This window comes from Notamacropus eugenii, chromosome 1 (assembly GCF_028372415.1).
Source record: "Notamacropus eugenii isolate mMacEug1 chromosome 1, mMacEug1.pri_v2, whole genome shotgun sequence".
Lineage (NCBI taxonomy): Eukaryota > Metazoa > Chordata > Mammalia > Diprotodontia > Macropodidae > Notamacropus > Notamacropus eugenii.
This window is the reverse complement of record NC_092872.1, coordinates 9,373,153-9,389,273: the sequence shown is the minus strand read 5'-3', so window position 1 is coordinate 9,389,273 and position 16,121 is coordinate 9,373,153. Positions and strand designations below refer to the sequence as shown.

The window sequence follows — 16,121 nt, the reverse complement described above, 5'->3', positions numbered from 1 at the left end:
AAGAAACTTACATTCTACTGTATGAGTAAGACTATGCCAGGTGATGGGCAGCTGCCACCTGAGCCCTGACCCCAAACAAACGTGGGGTTTGGGGTTGATCTCACCCAACCTTTCCTAGAGGAAAACGTAGCAATATACAGTGCCAAGAATGTCGTCTTTAGAGACAGAGAACCCAAGTTTGAATCCGGATTGATTGGTCCTTGAGGTCAAGGACCGTCTTATGCTTCTTTCTGTATCCCCGGTGCTTAGCACAGAGCCTGGCACACAGCAGATGTTTAATAAATGTTTATTGATTAATTCTGCTACTTATTATCTGTGTGACCTGTGTAAGTTTTACTTTACTACTCTGGGCCTTAATTTCCCCATATGTAAAATGAAGAGGTTGACACTCTGAAGTCATATATTAACCTCTCAATCCTATGATCCAGAGAGGAGAAAGCACTTGAACAAGAAAGATTTGGAAATCTGGAGTCTGAACCTTTACCTTTCATGTTTCAGGGGAAGACCTTGTGTATCCAGTTGTCTTCAGTGTCCCTGGCTGACCAAAGAGGGCTTGGAACCTACCCAGCAAATGTCAGTGACTTTTTCTACCAATCGGCTAAGGACTTTTATGAAAGAGAGGGAAAAGAAGCGAGCGCTGCTCTACAAGAAACACAACCTTGCCATCTTCCACTAAGTGTCCCAGAGAGCACACTGTATATTTGATCCCATTTACTGCAGTGACGATTGCTGCCTCTGACTTGTATATGTAGAGACTTGGAGTATGGTAGAGCAGAGGATGTTGTTTTGAGTGCATAGTTTAATCTGGGGATTGCTGTTACAAACTTGCTAGTCTCTACAACTCTAAATCTACACAGAACTTTGTCCCATTCCTGCTCCTGGGTAGCCAGTGCATCAGGCAAGCACTCTGAGCTCTGAGGTGGTTCCTCTGTTCAACCTTTCCCAAAATTGGTCTGTCCAACCTGCAGTGACCTTTGTCCTACAGAGACAAGTCAGCGGTGGCTCCTGGACACAGATCTTAGTTAAATGTCCCTTGGAAGAGTTGGATTAGAAAAAGTGAGTTGAGATGAAATCAGACAAAAATGCCACTTATTTAGGAAAAAATGACTGCAGAAATGAGATTGCTTTGTGTCTTCTAGACCACTGCCCCAGTTGCCTTAAAGGACAATTTGGGACCTGCAGGCAGCCATTTAGATCCTAGAGCCAGATGGTACCCACGGGTAGATCCTCTTCTCCTTCAAGTTAGGGCCTCCTTTTGGTCAATCCTTTCATTTTCTGTGATTTTACTTAGAATTTCAACCAGCTCTTCAGTGTGACCATTTGTCTCCAGGAAATAAGAGGAGCCTGGAGCCTTGCCAAAATTTACTACAATGCATTAAGTTCCTTTTGTGTGCAAAGCCCTTTGTTTGGCCCAAGAGGGAGATATAGAGTTTAGATAAGATGTAGTCGCAGGTCCTCATGGAGCTCACAATTATAGGAGGGGAAATAAGACGCATACCCAAATATGTTCCATGCAAAATGTGTCAGAGAGGTGCAAACCAAGTCATTACAAAGGCTGAACAATCTTTCTTTGGGCTCTTTGGTGAAGGGTGCCAAGCTAGGAAAAGTGGGAGGGAGACCCAAGTTAGAAGAGGGAGCTAGGAGATCTTCCCCTGAGGGGTGAGGGGGGACCCAATTAGCCTCCTGCAGAAAAGTCTTGTCTTCATGGTTTGCCAAGGCTCTCCGCTTGAAGTTCCTCCTAGCTGCCAAGGGGTTTTGTTATGGTAAATAAAGGACTCTCTCAAAGTGATACTTTATGGCTTTAGATCTGTGGTCTCAAACCCTAATCGCGTTTGGGTGTTGCTGTTCTTCCTGCCTTTCTTCTAACACATCAGTTACAGAAATGGCTAAATATAAGGCGGTCATGATATGACTTGGGGGCTAACACTTGGGGGATGAGGCAGCTCAAGCACCACTCGCTTAAGATTTCAATTTTCGGTGATGTGATTTTGTGAATATTTCTTATACTATAACTTTGGAAACTGAAAAGTAAGTAGGAAAAGACATAATCCATAGGATTTGGAGTTTTAGTTTTAAGGAAGGGAACTTAAAATCATCTTCACTATCCCCTTCATTTTATGAGAAAAAAAGGGAAATTGCCTCAAATCTATGGAAGTTGAAATAAATGTGGAATGTGGAAATTATCAAAATCATATCTCTAATATCTATGTCAATCAATAAGATATGTGTAATGATTACGCTAACCGTGTAGATTTGTTGGAGCTTCCCTACTTTCCAAGGGACCCTGACTTGGAAGCTGAGGCTATAGACAAAGTGGTCAGTCAGACCCCTTTGCTCAGGGCTGGAAGGGGGTGTGAGACCCCCCCAAAGATCAGAGTACCAGGGGCAGGTCATCTGGAGAAGAATTCACAGATTCAAGCATTGTTGAGGTCAAGGTAAAGATTTATTACACTTTTCAGCAGGCAAGAGTTCTTAGGGAACCTGCAACTTTAAAGGGGTACAGGGAAAGTTTATATAGGATATTCTATAGTATCACTTGTGCCAAATATGCTAACTAGGTGTTTCTGGATGGGATTAGGGAGTGGTTAAGGAGTGGACAGTTCTTAAAGGAATATGCACTTTTTATCTACTGTGCAGGTATTTTAGCCAAAATTCATCAGGAAATAGCCCAAAGGGGGCTACCTGGAAGTATGGTTTTAGGTCTGAAACATCACTAAGTCAATCAATGGTTAGGGCTAGCTCTGAAATACCAGGTTGCTCTCATCAATGTCTTGTTAGACAAGATAAACGTAAGACAGTATAGGTATAGCTCAGTCTAGGATACATATGATTGGTCAATGAGTAGTAAATGTCGTTATGACCCACTGCACAGCCTGTTAAGCCAGTACACAGCTGGTTCAAACTAAGGAGTCTATGGGTGCAGCTGGCTACTGTAGCAGGAAGGGAGATAATGGTTCCTGCTGGGGCAGGATGTGTCCTTGGGCTGGGGAGAAACTACCTGAGATAGTGTTTTGAGGCTAGGGAGAAATGTGATTTTTAAAGAGAAATGTGAATTTAAAATTAGGGCACATGTACCCAAGCACCCCATCACCTTGACATGCCAACAATCTCTTATGTTTTTTTAACCACCAACAATCCCCCACACTTGTAAGTACCAAGTGAGCCAAATCAGATGCCCTGCTATCCCAGCCATGCCAACCCTTGTTCTCAACCCCACTGAACAACCACAAGACTAAAGAACCCTAACAACTTAGATACAACTTTGCTCAAAACCCAAGAATGTGTTGTAGTCTAGCCATTTGTGGTTTTCATGCTTAAAAATCCTACTCCTGCCATAAGAGAGTGAGCTCCCTTCTTAGGAAGAAGGATTTCACTTGCAAGCTGTTTCCCTCACTTTGAAATATAATTTTTGTTTAATTCCTATCTCTAACCTGTTCTATTTGAGTCTGGCCATCCACAGGTTAGAGGCCAGTTCAGTCTAGTTGACATTAAATTAGTATCAGAAGCAGGATTAGATAGAGCCAGTACTAGCAGGAACAGACGAGGAGCCACCAGGGATTTCTTTGGAGTCCAATCCCTTCTTTGTCTGGTGAGTCCTCTACCCTTTTCCCGGCTCCAATTTCCAAGTTCTTGCCTTGGTTGAGGCATGATGGAGCTAGCCATTGTTTGTGAGGAAAATTCCGGGGGCTCTCTGGTGATCCAATTCATCTCCAATTACTCTGGTAAGGAAATCCTTTCTTTTCTTTTTTTTCCCAAAATTTATTAATTTGTTTTCAATTTTCAACAATCACTTCCATAAGTTCTAAATTTTTTCCCCCACCCTACTCTCTCTCTCCCCAAGACAGCATGCATTTTCATATGGGCTCTACACATACATTCTTATTAAGCACATTTTCACATTAGTCATGTTGCACAGAAGAATAACAACGAATAGGAGAAACCATGAGAAAAACAAAACAAAACCAGACATAACAAAAGGGAAAATAGTCTGCTTCATTCTGTGTACCAACTCCATACTTCTTTCTCTGGACGTGGATGGTATTTTGCAAGGGATATCCTTTCTTAAACCACACACCTCTGTTAATTGGTCCCTCTATGTCCCTCTGTTGTTTCTTAAACTGCACACCTTTGTAACTGTGCAAAGGTAGGACTGTAATTTCGTGCTTTGTTAGAACTGGGACTGAAACTGTCTCCAGGAAATGCTTGTATTTGTCATTTAAGTGGTGTCGTTATCTTTGTGAAAATCTCGAACCTGAGACAAGCATGCCCTCAAGTTAGGGATGGGACTGGAGGCTTTGTTAGTCTACCCCCTGACAGACATGTGCCTTTTAACTGTATAAGAAAGATGCCGACTCTCCCCCATATTGCCAGGCTTGGACAGATTTCATTAAAGATGACCCCAAATTCTCCTGGCCCATTGAGATAGTTTTGATAAGACCAAATTAGAGTATTTTAGACAAAAATTAATGAATAAGGAAACTCAGCCTCATGAATGAGATATTTTCAATAAATGGTACCCAGAATCAAAATAGAAAAAGCATAGATCAGAATGGGAGGCAATGAGGAAACAGGACAAAATGTTTGAAAATTTCTCCCTAGAGGCCCACAACCAAAAATATACCCACCCTTACCAAAAGATTCTGCCCATTCCCCAGTTTCTATGCTCCCTTTCAAGGTTCAGTCCAAAGTTGTCCTGGGATCTTTGCTTACTTACAGCCTAAGGTTTCAAGCCCTGGCAGAGTGGAAACTCCAAGCTATTGCCAAGTAGTATCCCAACCTCAGGGAGCCAAGCGACTCACTCTATATTCATGCAGACCAGAGTATCTGGATTTTTATCAATTCATGGTTCCCTTGATCAGGAAAGGGGAAACTAAAAACGAGTGCCGAAAAGCTGTCTGGAAAGAGCCAGAGGAGGATCTTACGATAGATTGGGACACAGAGTCAGAGTCAAGAGCATTACCAACTTGCCGATATTATGGGAGACAAGTTCCTTGAGGCCATCCCCTTCATGTTTCCTCAATCCATTGATTTAATAAAGGTTCCCCATACCTCTCTCCCAGAGTCAGGAGTGTATCTCAGCTTTGGGGATTGTTATCGAGACCATTACAGCCCATGTCTCGGAGCCTCTTCCCCTTTTTAGTACCTTTCACCCTTTCATCCTAGTTCCTGATGCCCCTAGTCATTTACTAGGATACAGTTTGCTCCATAAATACCAGGCCACCATTTCTTTTGATCTCAAAGGCACTCCTTCCTTGTGCTCTCAATACGTCAATACCCCCTTAGCCCTGAGGCTGTTGAAGGACTTGGGCCCCTTATCAATGCCTTCTTGTCCAAAGGTCTTCTTGTCCCCTGTACTTCCCCTGTGAACACATCCATCTTTCCAGTCCATAAGTCTGGTGGACCTTGCTGGTAACTCGTTTATGATCTCTGAGCGGTTTATGCTATCATGATACCCCAAGCACCTGTTGTCCCAAACCCTAACACTCTGCTTAACCTTTCCCTCCCTGGGCTTCATGGTGGTCCACCTCTGTAGTGCCTTTTTCTCAGTCCCCCCACTCCTAAAAACCAGTTCATTTTTGCCTTTACTTGAGAGGGACACCAATGACTGGACTGTCCTTCCCCAGGGATCCAAAGAATCTCCATCCTATTTCTTCCAGGTCCTTAGACAAGACCTTTCCTCTTTAGATTTTAAAGATTCTGGGGGGCGGAGCCAAGATGGAGGAGTAGAAAGACGCACATACACATAGCTCCGAACCCACAACCCACAGAACGGCTAGAGGGGACCAACCCACGGTGAATTCTGCACCCAGATACCACGGAATATTGGAGCGAGGGAGATTTCTGTTCCAGAGAGACCTGCAAACCTCTCGCAGGGGGTCCTTCGCGCTGCGGACTGGGCGCCGGGACTGGGAGCTGAGGGCAGCCCTGCAGCGGCCGCGACACCGTGAGGAAAAGATCCGAGTGGGCTTCAGGGACGGGATCTCCAGCGGCCACACGGGTCCCTCCACCCACAGAGGGACCTGCAAACCTCTCGCAAAAGGTCTGTCGCGCTGCAGATGCAGAGCCCAGCCCGGACCTGCGGCAGCCGCGGCTCCGAGAGGTACAGATCCGAGCAGGCTTTAGGGAAGGGATCTCCAGCGGCGGCACAAGCCCCCCCCCCCCACAGGTGACGAGGGTCGGTGAGAGAGTCTCTTTGGGAGGGTCGAGAGGGGAGTGGGGTGCCCCCATGGCTCGGACCCCCCCGGGAGATAGAAGCTGAGAGGCGGCTGCAGACAGGGGCTCCCCAAGCAGGCGGGAGACTGGATCCATTGTGGAAGGTCTGTGCATAAACCCCCTGAGGGAACTGAGCCTGAGAGGCGGCCCTGCCCCGACCTGACCATCTGAACTTAATTCTCACACTGAATAGCAGCCCTGCCCCCGCCAAAAACCGTAAGGCGGGAAGCAGCATTTGAATCTCAGTCCCCAAAAGCTGGCTGGGAGGACCAGGAGGCGAGGTGGGTGTGAGGAGAATATTCAGAGATCAAGCCACTGGCTGGGGAGAATGCCCAGAAAAGGGAAAAGAAATAAAACTATTGAAGGGTACTTTCTCGGAGAAAAGACACTTCCTCCCTTCCTTTCTGACAAGGAAGAACAATGCTTACCATCAGGCAAAGACACAGAAATCAAGGATTCTGTGTCCCAGCCCACCCAATGGGCTCAGGCCATGGAAGAACTCAAAAAGAATTTTGAAAGTCAAGTTGGAGAGGTGGAGGAAAAACTGGGAAGAGAAATGAGAGGGATGAAAGAGAAGCATGAAAGGCAGATCAGCTCCCTGCTAAAGGAGAACCAAAAAAATGTTGAAGAAATTAACACCTTGAAAACTAGCCTAACTCAATTGGCAAAAAAGGTTCAAAAGGCCAATGAGGAGAAGAATGCTTTCAAAATCAGAATTAGCCAAATGGAAAAGGAGATTCAAAAGCTCACTGAAGAAAATAGATCTTTCAAAACTGGAATGGTACAGATGGACGCTAAGGACTTTATGAGAAAGACAGATATCACAGAACATAGCATGAAGATTCGAAAAATGGAAGATAATGTGAAATATCTTATTGGAAAAGCAACTGACCTGGAAAATAGAATCAGGAGAGACAATGTAAAAATTCTGGGACTACCTGAAAACCATGATCAAAAGAAGAGCCTAGACATCATCTTCCATGAAATTATCAAGGAAAACTGCCCTGAGATTCTAGAACCAGAGGGCAAAATAAATATTCAAGGAATCTGCAGAACACCGCATGAAAGAGATCCAAAAAGAGAAACTCCTAGGAACATTGTGGCCAAATTCCAGAACTCCCAGGTGAAAGAGAAAATATTGCAAGCAGCTAGAAAGAAACAATTCAAGTATTGTGGAAATACAATCAGGATAACACAAGATCTAGCACCCTCTACATTAAGGGATCGAAGGGAATGGAATAGGATATTCCAGAAGTCAAAGGAACTAGGACTAAAACCAAGAATCACCTACCCAGAAAAACTGAGTATAATACTTCAGGAGAAAAAATGGTCTTTCAACGAAATAGAGGATTTTCAAATTTTCTTGATGAAAAGACCAGAGCTGAAAAGAAAATTTGACTTTCTAACACAAGAATGAAGAGAACCATGAAAAGGTGAACAGCAAAGAGAAGTCATAAGGGACTTACTAAAGTTGAACTGTTTACATTCCTACATGGAAAGACAATATTTGTAACTCTTGAAACATTTCAGTATCTGGGTACTGGGTGGGAGTACACACACACACACATGCACACACACACACATACATAGAGACAGAGTGCACAGAGTGAATTGAAGAGGATGGGATCATATCTTAAAAAAAAAAAAATGAAGTCAAGCAGTGAGAGAGAAATATTGGGAGGAGAAAGGGAGAAGTTGAATGGGGCAAATTATCTCTCATAAAAGAGGCAAGCAAAAGACTTATTAGTGGAGGGATAAAGAGGGGAGGCAAGAGAAAAACATGAGGTCTACTCTCATCACATTCCACTAAAGGAAAGAATAAAATGCACACTCATTTTGATAGGAAAACCTATCTCATAATACAGGAGAGTGGGGGACAGGGGCACAAGCAGGGTGGGGGGGAGGATGGAGGGGAATGCAATCCAAGGTCGACACTCATGGGGAAGGAAAGGATCATAAGAGAATAGAAGTAATGGGGGTCAGGATAGGATGGAGGGAAATATAATTAGTCCTATACAACACAACTAGTATGGAAATCTTTTGCAAAACTACACAGATTTGGCCTATATTGAATTGCTTGCCTTCCAAAGGGAAGGGGTGGGGAGGGAGGGAGCTAAAGAAGTTGGAACTCAAAGTGTTAGGATCAAATGTAATGTTCTTACCACTGGGAAATAAGAAATACAGGTTAAGGGGTCAAGAAAGCTGTCTGGCCCTACAGGACAAAAGAGAAGACGGAGACAAGGGCAGAGAGGGAGGATAGAAGAGAGAGCAGATTGGTCACAGGGGCAATTAGAATGCTTGGGTTTGGGGGGGGGAGGGGATAAAAGGGGAGAAAATTTGTAACCCAAAATGTTGTGAAAATAAATGTTAAAAGTTAAATTAAAAAAAAAAGATTTTAAAGATTCTGTTCTCCTTCAATATGCTGATGACCTCCTCCTCTGTTCCCCATCTCACAATGCTTCTGTTCAAGACTCTGTATACTTTCTTAATGGTTTAACAGCAAGGGACCTAAGGCCTCTTGGAATAAATTCCAGTTTGCTCTCCCTTCTGTAAAATTTCTGGAACATCATCTCTCAGCCTCCAGCCTCCCTGTTGACTCGCCCCACCTTAAGGCTATCACTCAGTTTCCTGTACCTTACAATAAGCACCAGTTCTGTGTCTTCTGTCCTCTGGCAGGCTATTGCTGTCTCTGGAGCCCTAATTTTTCATATGCTGCCCACCCACTCTATGGCCTTATAAAAAAGACCATGTACCTGAGCCCCTACTTCTCTCCCCATGCTCAGAATTTCTTTGATTCTTTGAAATTGGTCTGCCAAAATTCACCACCTTTACATCTCCCCAACTATTCTCTCCCATTTGACCTGTTCACTTCTGAGAAAGAAGGGAATGCAGTTGGTGTGTTGACACAAAAACATGGTAAAAATGTTCACTCCGTGGGATACTATAGTAAGACTCTGGACAATGTAGCCAAGGGCATCCCAGGCAGTGGTGGCCACAGGTACCACTTGTACCTGCCACTTGTCTCTGCCACTGAGGACATTTGTCTTGACTCTCCCTTGATGCCACATGTTCCCCATGCCATCAAGATGCTTCTTAATCCACACCATACCCAGCATTTTTCCAGCATGCTAGCCAACCTTGAAATGACTTTGTTAGTCAAACTTAAAGACCATCAAATATGCAAGTATACTCAGCCCTGCCACCTGTCTGCCCAAGGTAGAAAACAATGATGAGGCTTTAGACCATGACTATGTAATCTGTTCAGACATCTTTCTTTCCCCTCTGGAGGGGAACCCTAAAAAACTCCCTTAGAAAGAGCAGACTTTAACAGCTACACTGATAGATCCTGCCTCAGAAATTGGAAAGGAGACCTAGTTGGTTATGGCTGGTTATGGCATTCTACCACCACAGAAGTGACTGAAGCTTCATCACTACTTGATGCCCTTTCAGCACCATAAACTGAACTCAAGGTAGTAGCTAGGGACTGTGAATTAGGAAAAGGGGAAAAGATGAACATGTACAGTGATAGCCTGTATGCATTTGGGGTGGGGCATGATTTGGGGAGGCTTCAGAAATATCGAGGCTTCCTCACCTTTTCAGGGCAACCTATTAAGAATCAGAACCAGGATCCCCATCAATTAAATTGTTTGTTGCTTCCCCAAGCCATGGCAATAATTAAAGTTTCAGAGTACAGCTGAGAAAACAGTGCCAGGGCCTGTGGAAGTGACTTAGCTGACCAAGCAGCATAAACTCCCCAAATCCCAGCACTATCCCTTTTCTCCAGAGGCATGTCTAAACCTCTTAGCCTAACAAAAGAAGAAACAGTTATAGCCTAAAAAAGGATGCTTATTATAAATCAAAAAAAACTCCAAAAGTAGTGATATAGCCTTGATAAGTCCTATGGGACTATGGGTCATCCCAAACGAACTTGCGGTACTCCCTAAGAACTTATTCCTCTCCATGATAGAACACCTCCACTCAATCAGCCATTGAAGACCTGATGAGCTAGTAAAACTCACCTGAAAATACCAGTGGGGGTGTTTTCATGAGGCTGCCACCACAGCTTACACCTGCCCCAAGCTCAATGCCTCTAAGCCTCCAAAACTTCAGGGACAGTTTCCTCTCCCACTTGCACCCTTTGAAACTTGGCAAATCAACTTCATCCAATTGCTGCGTGCCATGGTTACAAATGTTTTGGTTATGTTTTCCCAGTGGAAGGAAGTATTCCCTTGTCATTCTGCCATAGCATCTGGGGGCCAAAAATCCTCTTGGAAAAGAACGTTCCATTGTGTGTGTGGGGGGGGGGCTCCTAAAGAGATACATAGTGATAAAAGAACCCATTTCACACAAGTTTCATTAAACTGCTTTCATCCTGGCAAATCACTCAGCATCTCTATTGTGCCTACCATCCCCAGTCATCAAGTATGGTTGAAAGAGTCAATAGGATACTTAAAATCTCACTTGCTAAATTCTCTGAGGAACTGAATATCTCTTGGACCAAAGCCTTTCCTTTAGCCCTTCTAGGCCTCAGATCTAGACCATTTGGTTCCCACAGACTCAGTCCTTGTGAGATAGTAACAGGATACCCTATGCCACTATACCCGCAAGTGGGAAGCATAGAAGCCAAAGGCTGTCTCCTACAATACTGTACTGGGTTAGCTCAAAAAGTCTCAGAAACTCACCAACTTCTCTCACAGTTCCATTCTTTGATGATTCTAGACCCCTCACTCTGGTCCACAGGCATAGACATCTCATTTAGCCATGCTTTCAAGAGCCCAATTCAACACTTCTCATGGATACTCAATTTAACTACCTGTTAGACTTGTTACTCTGGTTCAGACCTCTAGAGGCCCAAGTGGTAGCTGCCCGTTAGAAGCCTGGATCATGACCCCATAGGAGGGTTCTACTTGGCTGACTCCTCCCTGCCCCCACTTGAGGCCAATCATTCTACTCCAAAGCACTGCAGCTCAAAGGACCTACGCTCCTAGTTATAACCCCTACTCTCTCGGTGCCCATACAACCACACTTGGGGAGATGGGATATCATAACCAAGAAATAAAGAACCCAGCCACAGAATTCAGGGCCCCTAGAACCTCAAACCCTTACCTGAAGAGTCCATTACACTCAGAAGTCTCTAGACAATCAGGATCCACTTTGCATCCTGGGTACAAGCAATAACATTGGCCCCCATTTTGGAATATTAAATCCTATAAAATGTAATACCACCTTCATTCTGAACTCCTCATAGGTCACTGCCCTAATGATCTCACTTGGTCCCTCCCTGGCCATTTTCTATAGGCACAAATATTCCTGAATGGGACTGGAGTATTAATGCCCCTTGTAGCAAATGGGATGTGACAGGTGCTTGCTTCAGCAAGAGAGGTGTCAGACCTTTGACCTTCATCAAGAGTCAGGGCAATTTCAAAGGCATCCACTCAGGGTAGGATATTCAAAATGGGCTCTTGTTCCATAATAATACCAGCCTGCCTTCAGCCTCCTACTCCATGAGTCTCACTCACTCCGCTTGGAAATCATCATCTGACACCAGTATCTTTGTGGTCAAACTACCCTTCTCCACTTCCTATGTGACTCTTCTCCGTATAGTAGCTTTCCTCCTTTTTGGCAAAGTTTCAGCACCCTTGTCTATACCTTGCCCAAACTATCCCTAATTTTCAGAGAATAACTCCACTGAAGTACCTCTCTGGGTAAGGTTGCTCCTTCATCGACATTTTAGGAAGGAGGACTTTTGCTTGCAAGCTGTTTCACTTTGAGATTAAACTTCTGTTTGATTCCTGACTCTCCTGTCTCTAGCCTGCTCTGTTGGGCTCAGGTCATCCACAGGTTCGAGGATGGGTTCAATCTGGTTGACAAATCAGACAGATGACAAACACAGCACCTGGGAACTCTCTCACATGCTTTCCCCCAGAAAAGTAACCCCAGGTTCAAGGAATTCTTTGTGTCAGTATGTTCTTAAAGTCACAAACCCTTACTCATATTAAGCACATTAGTTCAAAATAAGACATTTAATCAAATGGAATAAATGAAGAGACAAGAAAAGATTCTCCTCTCATTCACACATGACTGCTGGTTAGCCACAGTTTGGTGTGGAGGGGCTTACTAAGAGACCAAGGAACACACATGGAAGGCACACAGGTAGAGGCTAGGGCAATTCACACATCCAATGCTACAGAGATGTCAGTATCCTTTGGTGGTGTCATCCAGCTACTTTCTCATAGAAGAGACGTGTCTCTCATCTTTGCTGATTGTGGCATCTCTATACTCACTCCTTGCTGAGCTTCTCACTGCTACCATCTACCAGGCTTCAGCTCCTCACACTGGTTATCTGCTCCTCTTGATAAGGCAAGCTAACAGCTTTTCACACCATTGTCCAAGGCTGTAGGCAACCACACATGGCTAAGGACATCAAGGTCTAGACAAAAAAAAACAAAACAGAATACTCCCAGACTAAGATTAAATCTATTCTTTTAACTGCTCATGTCTGGTCCTGATTTAAAATCCATCATCCTAGACAATTATTTGACTTAACGTAAGAAAATTCCTTTTAACTCCCATTTAACGCTTTATGGGGGAACCTGTTCCTTCCAAAACCCCATTTTGGAGACTTTGCCCCACACACAAAAAAAATTCAGGAGATGTGGAATTTGGGTCTACCAATCACACTTCACTCCCATGAGCCTTTCCAATGGGCATATAAATTAATTTAAGCAAAAACAAAAATTAATCAGTTAGGTTATTGCAAAAAACTATGATCCTATCAAGTGCCCTAATTTCTTTGGAGCTAGGCTATGACCTGAGTTCCAGCCCCACCAGAAGTTCTAGTTACAAAATGACCCAAGTAAAGAATGTCTTCAACCTTAGGACAAAAACAATCTGTATAGCACCTCCTCTGAGTTCACTCTCCCAACTCTGACTAGATTAGCATGCTAGACATCCCAAAAGGTATGACTGATTTTCCCTTCAGGGTTCTAGGGGTTAATCCTAAATTGGAGAGAGGGAAGAATTCAGTACTATCATTCACAAGCCTCCAGCCCTATATACTCTGCAATATGGATCTGCAACTATTTTTGTTAAGAATCTCAGACAGTATTGCACATAGAATTAAGAGGAGCAAAGAGTAAGAATTACAATCACTTGGTTTTTTAGGTTCAGCCTTTTCTTCTTCCAAACACTCTTTCTGATACAGGGCTGTCTCTCCAGTGAAAGACCTTACTCTACTATCTAGTGAGTGTCCAATGAACTTGCTGAATTTGTATTTCTGTAGGTTAGACCTGCAGATAAGTCAAAAAAGGCTATTTGTCCAAACAGCACTGGAGATCAAAGTACTAAGCACTGACAACTAATACTTTCATTAATGAAAATGATAATGGGGGTGGGGGAGAGAAGCCAAGATGGTGGAGTAGAAAGACACACATATGCTAGCTCCGAACCCACAGCCCATAAAATATCTGTAAAGAAGAACTCCCAACAAATTCTGGAGCAGCAGAAGCCACAGAACAATGGAGTGGATGAGATTTCTGTTCCAGAGAGATCTGAAAACCTGAGGCTAAAGGTCCATCGCACACCAGACCCGGGGCAGAGCCCAGCCCTGCCTTTGGCCTCGCAGCACCGAGAGGAGCAGATCAGAGCGGGCTTCAGGGACAGAATCTCCAGCGGCCACGCAGGTTCCTCCACCCACAGGTGACAAGGGTCGGTGAGAGAGTCTTTTTGGGTGGCTGATAGGAGAGTGGGGTGTCCCCGTGACTCGGGCCCCCTCGGGAGGCAGCAGCGGGGTGGCAGGAGACAGGGGCTCCCAAAGCAGGCAGGAGCTCAGATCCATTGTTGAAGGTCTCTACATAAACCCCCTGAGGGAACTGAGTCCCATGTGACAGTCCTGCCCCCACCTGAGCACATGAACTTAATCTCACACTGAATAAGCAGCCCTGCCCCCACTGAAAGGCCTGAGGCTTGGGAGCTGCATTTGAATCTCAGACCCCAAGCACTGGTGGAAAGAAAACTCAGAAGTCAAGTCACTGGCTGGGAAAATGCCCAGAAAAGGGGAAAAAAAATGACTATAGAAGGTTACTTTCTTGGTGAACAGGTATTTCCTCCCTTCCTTTCTGATGAGGAAGAACAATGCTTACCATCAGGGAAAGACACAGAAGTCAAGGCTTCTGTATCCCAGCCCACCCAATGGGCTCAGGCCATGGAAGAGCTCAAAAAGGATTTTGAAAATCAAGTTAGAGAGGTGGAGGAAAAACTGGGAAGAGAAATGAGAGAGATGCAAGAAAAGCATGAAAAGCAGGTCAATACCTTGCTAAAGGAGACCCAAAAAAATGCTGAAGAAAATAACACCTTGAAAAATAGGCTAACTCAACTGGCAAAAGAGGTTCAAAAAGCCAATGAGGAGAAGAATGCTTTAAAAAGCAGAATTAGCCAAATGGAAAAGGAGGTTCAAAAGCTCACTGAAGAAAATAGTTCTTTCAAAATTACAATGGAACAGATGGAGGCTAATGACTTTATGAGAAACCAAGAAATCACAAAACAAAACCAAAAGAATGAAAAAATGGAAGATAATGTGAAATATCTCATTGGAAAAACAACTGACCTGGAAAATAGATCCAGGAGAGACAATTTAAAAATTATGGGACTACCTGAAAGCCATGATCAAAAAAAGAGCCTAGACATCATCTTCCATGAAATTATCAAGGAAAACTGCCCTGAGATTCTAGAACCAGAGGGCAAAATAAGTATTCAAGGAATCCACTGATCACCACCTGAAAGAGATCCAAAAAGAGAAACTCCTAGGAACATTGTGGCCAAATTCCAGAGTGTCCTGGTCAAGGAGAAAATATTGCAAGCAGCTAGAAAGAAACAATTCAAGTATTGTGGAAATATAATCAGGATAACACAAGATCTAGCAGCTTCTACATTAAGGGATCAAAAGTCATGGAATATGGTATTCCAGAAGTCAAAGGAGCTAGGCCTAAAACCAAGAATCACCTACCCAGCAAAACTGAATATAATACTTCAGGGGAAAAAATGGTCTTTCAATGAAATTGGGGACTTTCAAGCATTCTTGATGAAAGACCAGAGCTGAAAAGAAAATTTGACTTTCAAACACAAGAATGAAGAGAAGCATGAAAAGGTAAACAGCAAAGAGAAGTCATAAGGGACTTACTAAAGTTGAACTGTTTACATTCCTACATGGAAAGACAATATTTGTAACTCTTGAAACTTTTCAGTATCTGTGTAGTGGGTGGGATTACACACACACAGAGACAGAGAGCACAGAGTGAATTGAATAGGATGGGATCATATCTTAAAAAAAATGAAATTAAGCAGTGAGAGAGAAATATATTGGGAGGAGAAAGGAAGAAATGGAATGGGGCAAATTATCTCTCATAAAAGAGGCAAACAAAAGAATTTTTAGTGGAGGGAAAAAGAAGGGAGGTGAGAGAAAAACATGAAGTTTACTCTCATCAAATTCCACTAAAGGAAGGAATAAAATGCACACTCATTTTGGTATGAAAACCTACCTTACAATACAGAAAAGTGGGGGAGAAGGGGATAAGCAGGGTGGGGGGGATGATGGAAGGGAGGGCAATGGGAGGAGGGAGCAATTTGAAGTCAACACTCTTGGGGAGGGACAGGATCAAAAGAGAGAACAGAAGCAATGGGGGGCAGGATAGGATGGAGGGAAATACAGTTAGTCTTACACAACACAACTATTATGGAAGTCATTTGCAAACTACACAGATATGGCCTATATTGAATTGCTTGCCTTCCAAAGGGAATGGGTGGGGAGGGAGGGATGAAGAAAAGTTGGAACTCAAAGTATTAGGAACAACTGTCGAGTACTGTTCTTGCTACTAGGAAATAAGAAATACAGGTAAAGGGGTATAGAAAGT

The 16,121-nt window shown here is 43.7% G+C and overlaps 1 protein-coding gene across 14 annotated transcripts in view; it reads left to right on the top strand.

The window, feature by feature from the left end:
- OBSCN (obscurin, cytoskeletal calmodulin and titin-interacting RhoGEF) overlaps nt 1-1,791 on the top strand; it is a 322,112-nt gene extending 320,321 nt beyond the window's left edge. For all 14 annotated transcript variants that reach the window (XM_072652736.1, XM_072652782.1, XM_072652744.1 and 11 more), the window contains one exon: nt 499-1,791. In XM_072652736.1, the coding sequence (XP_072508837.1) occupies nt 499-676 (178 nt within the window). In that variant the 3' untranslated portion in view covers nt 677-1,791. The remainder of the gene's footprint in view (nt 1-498) is intronic.
- Nucleotides 1,792-16,121: the final 14,330 nt, after the last annotated feature.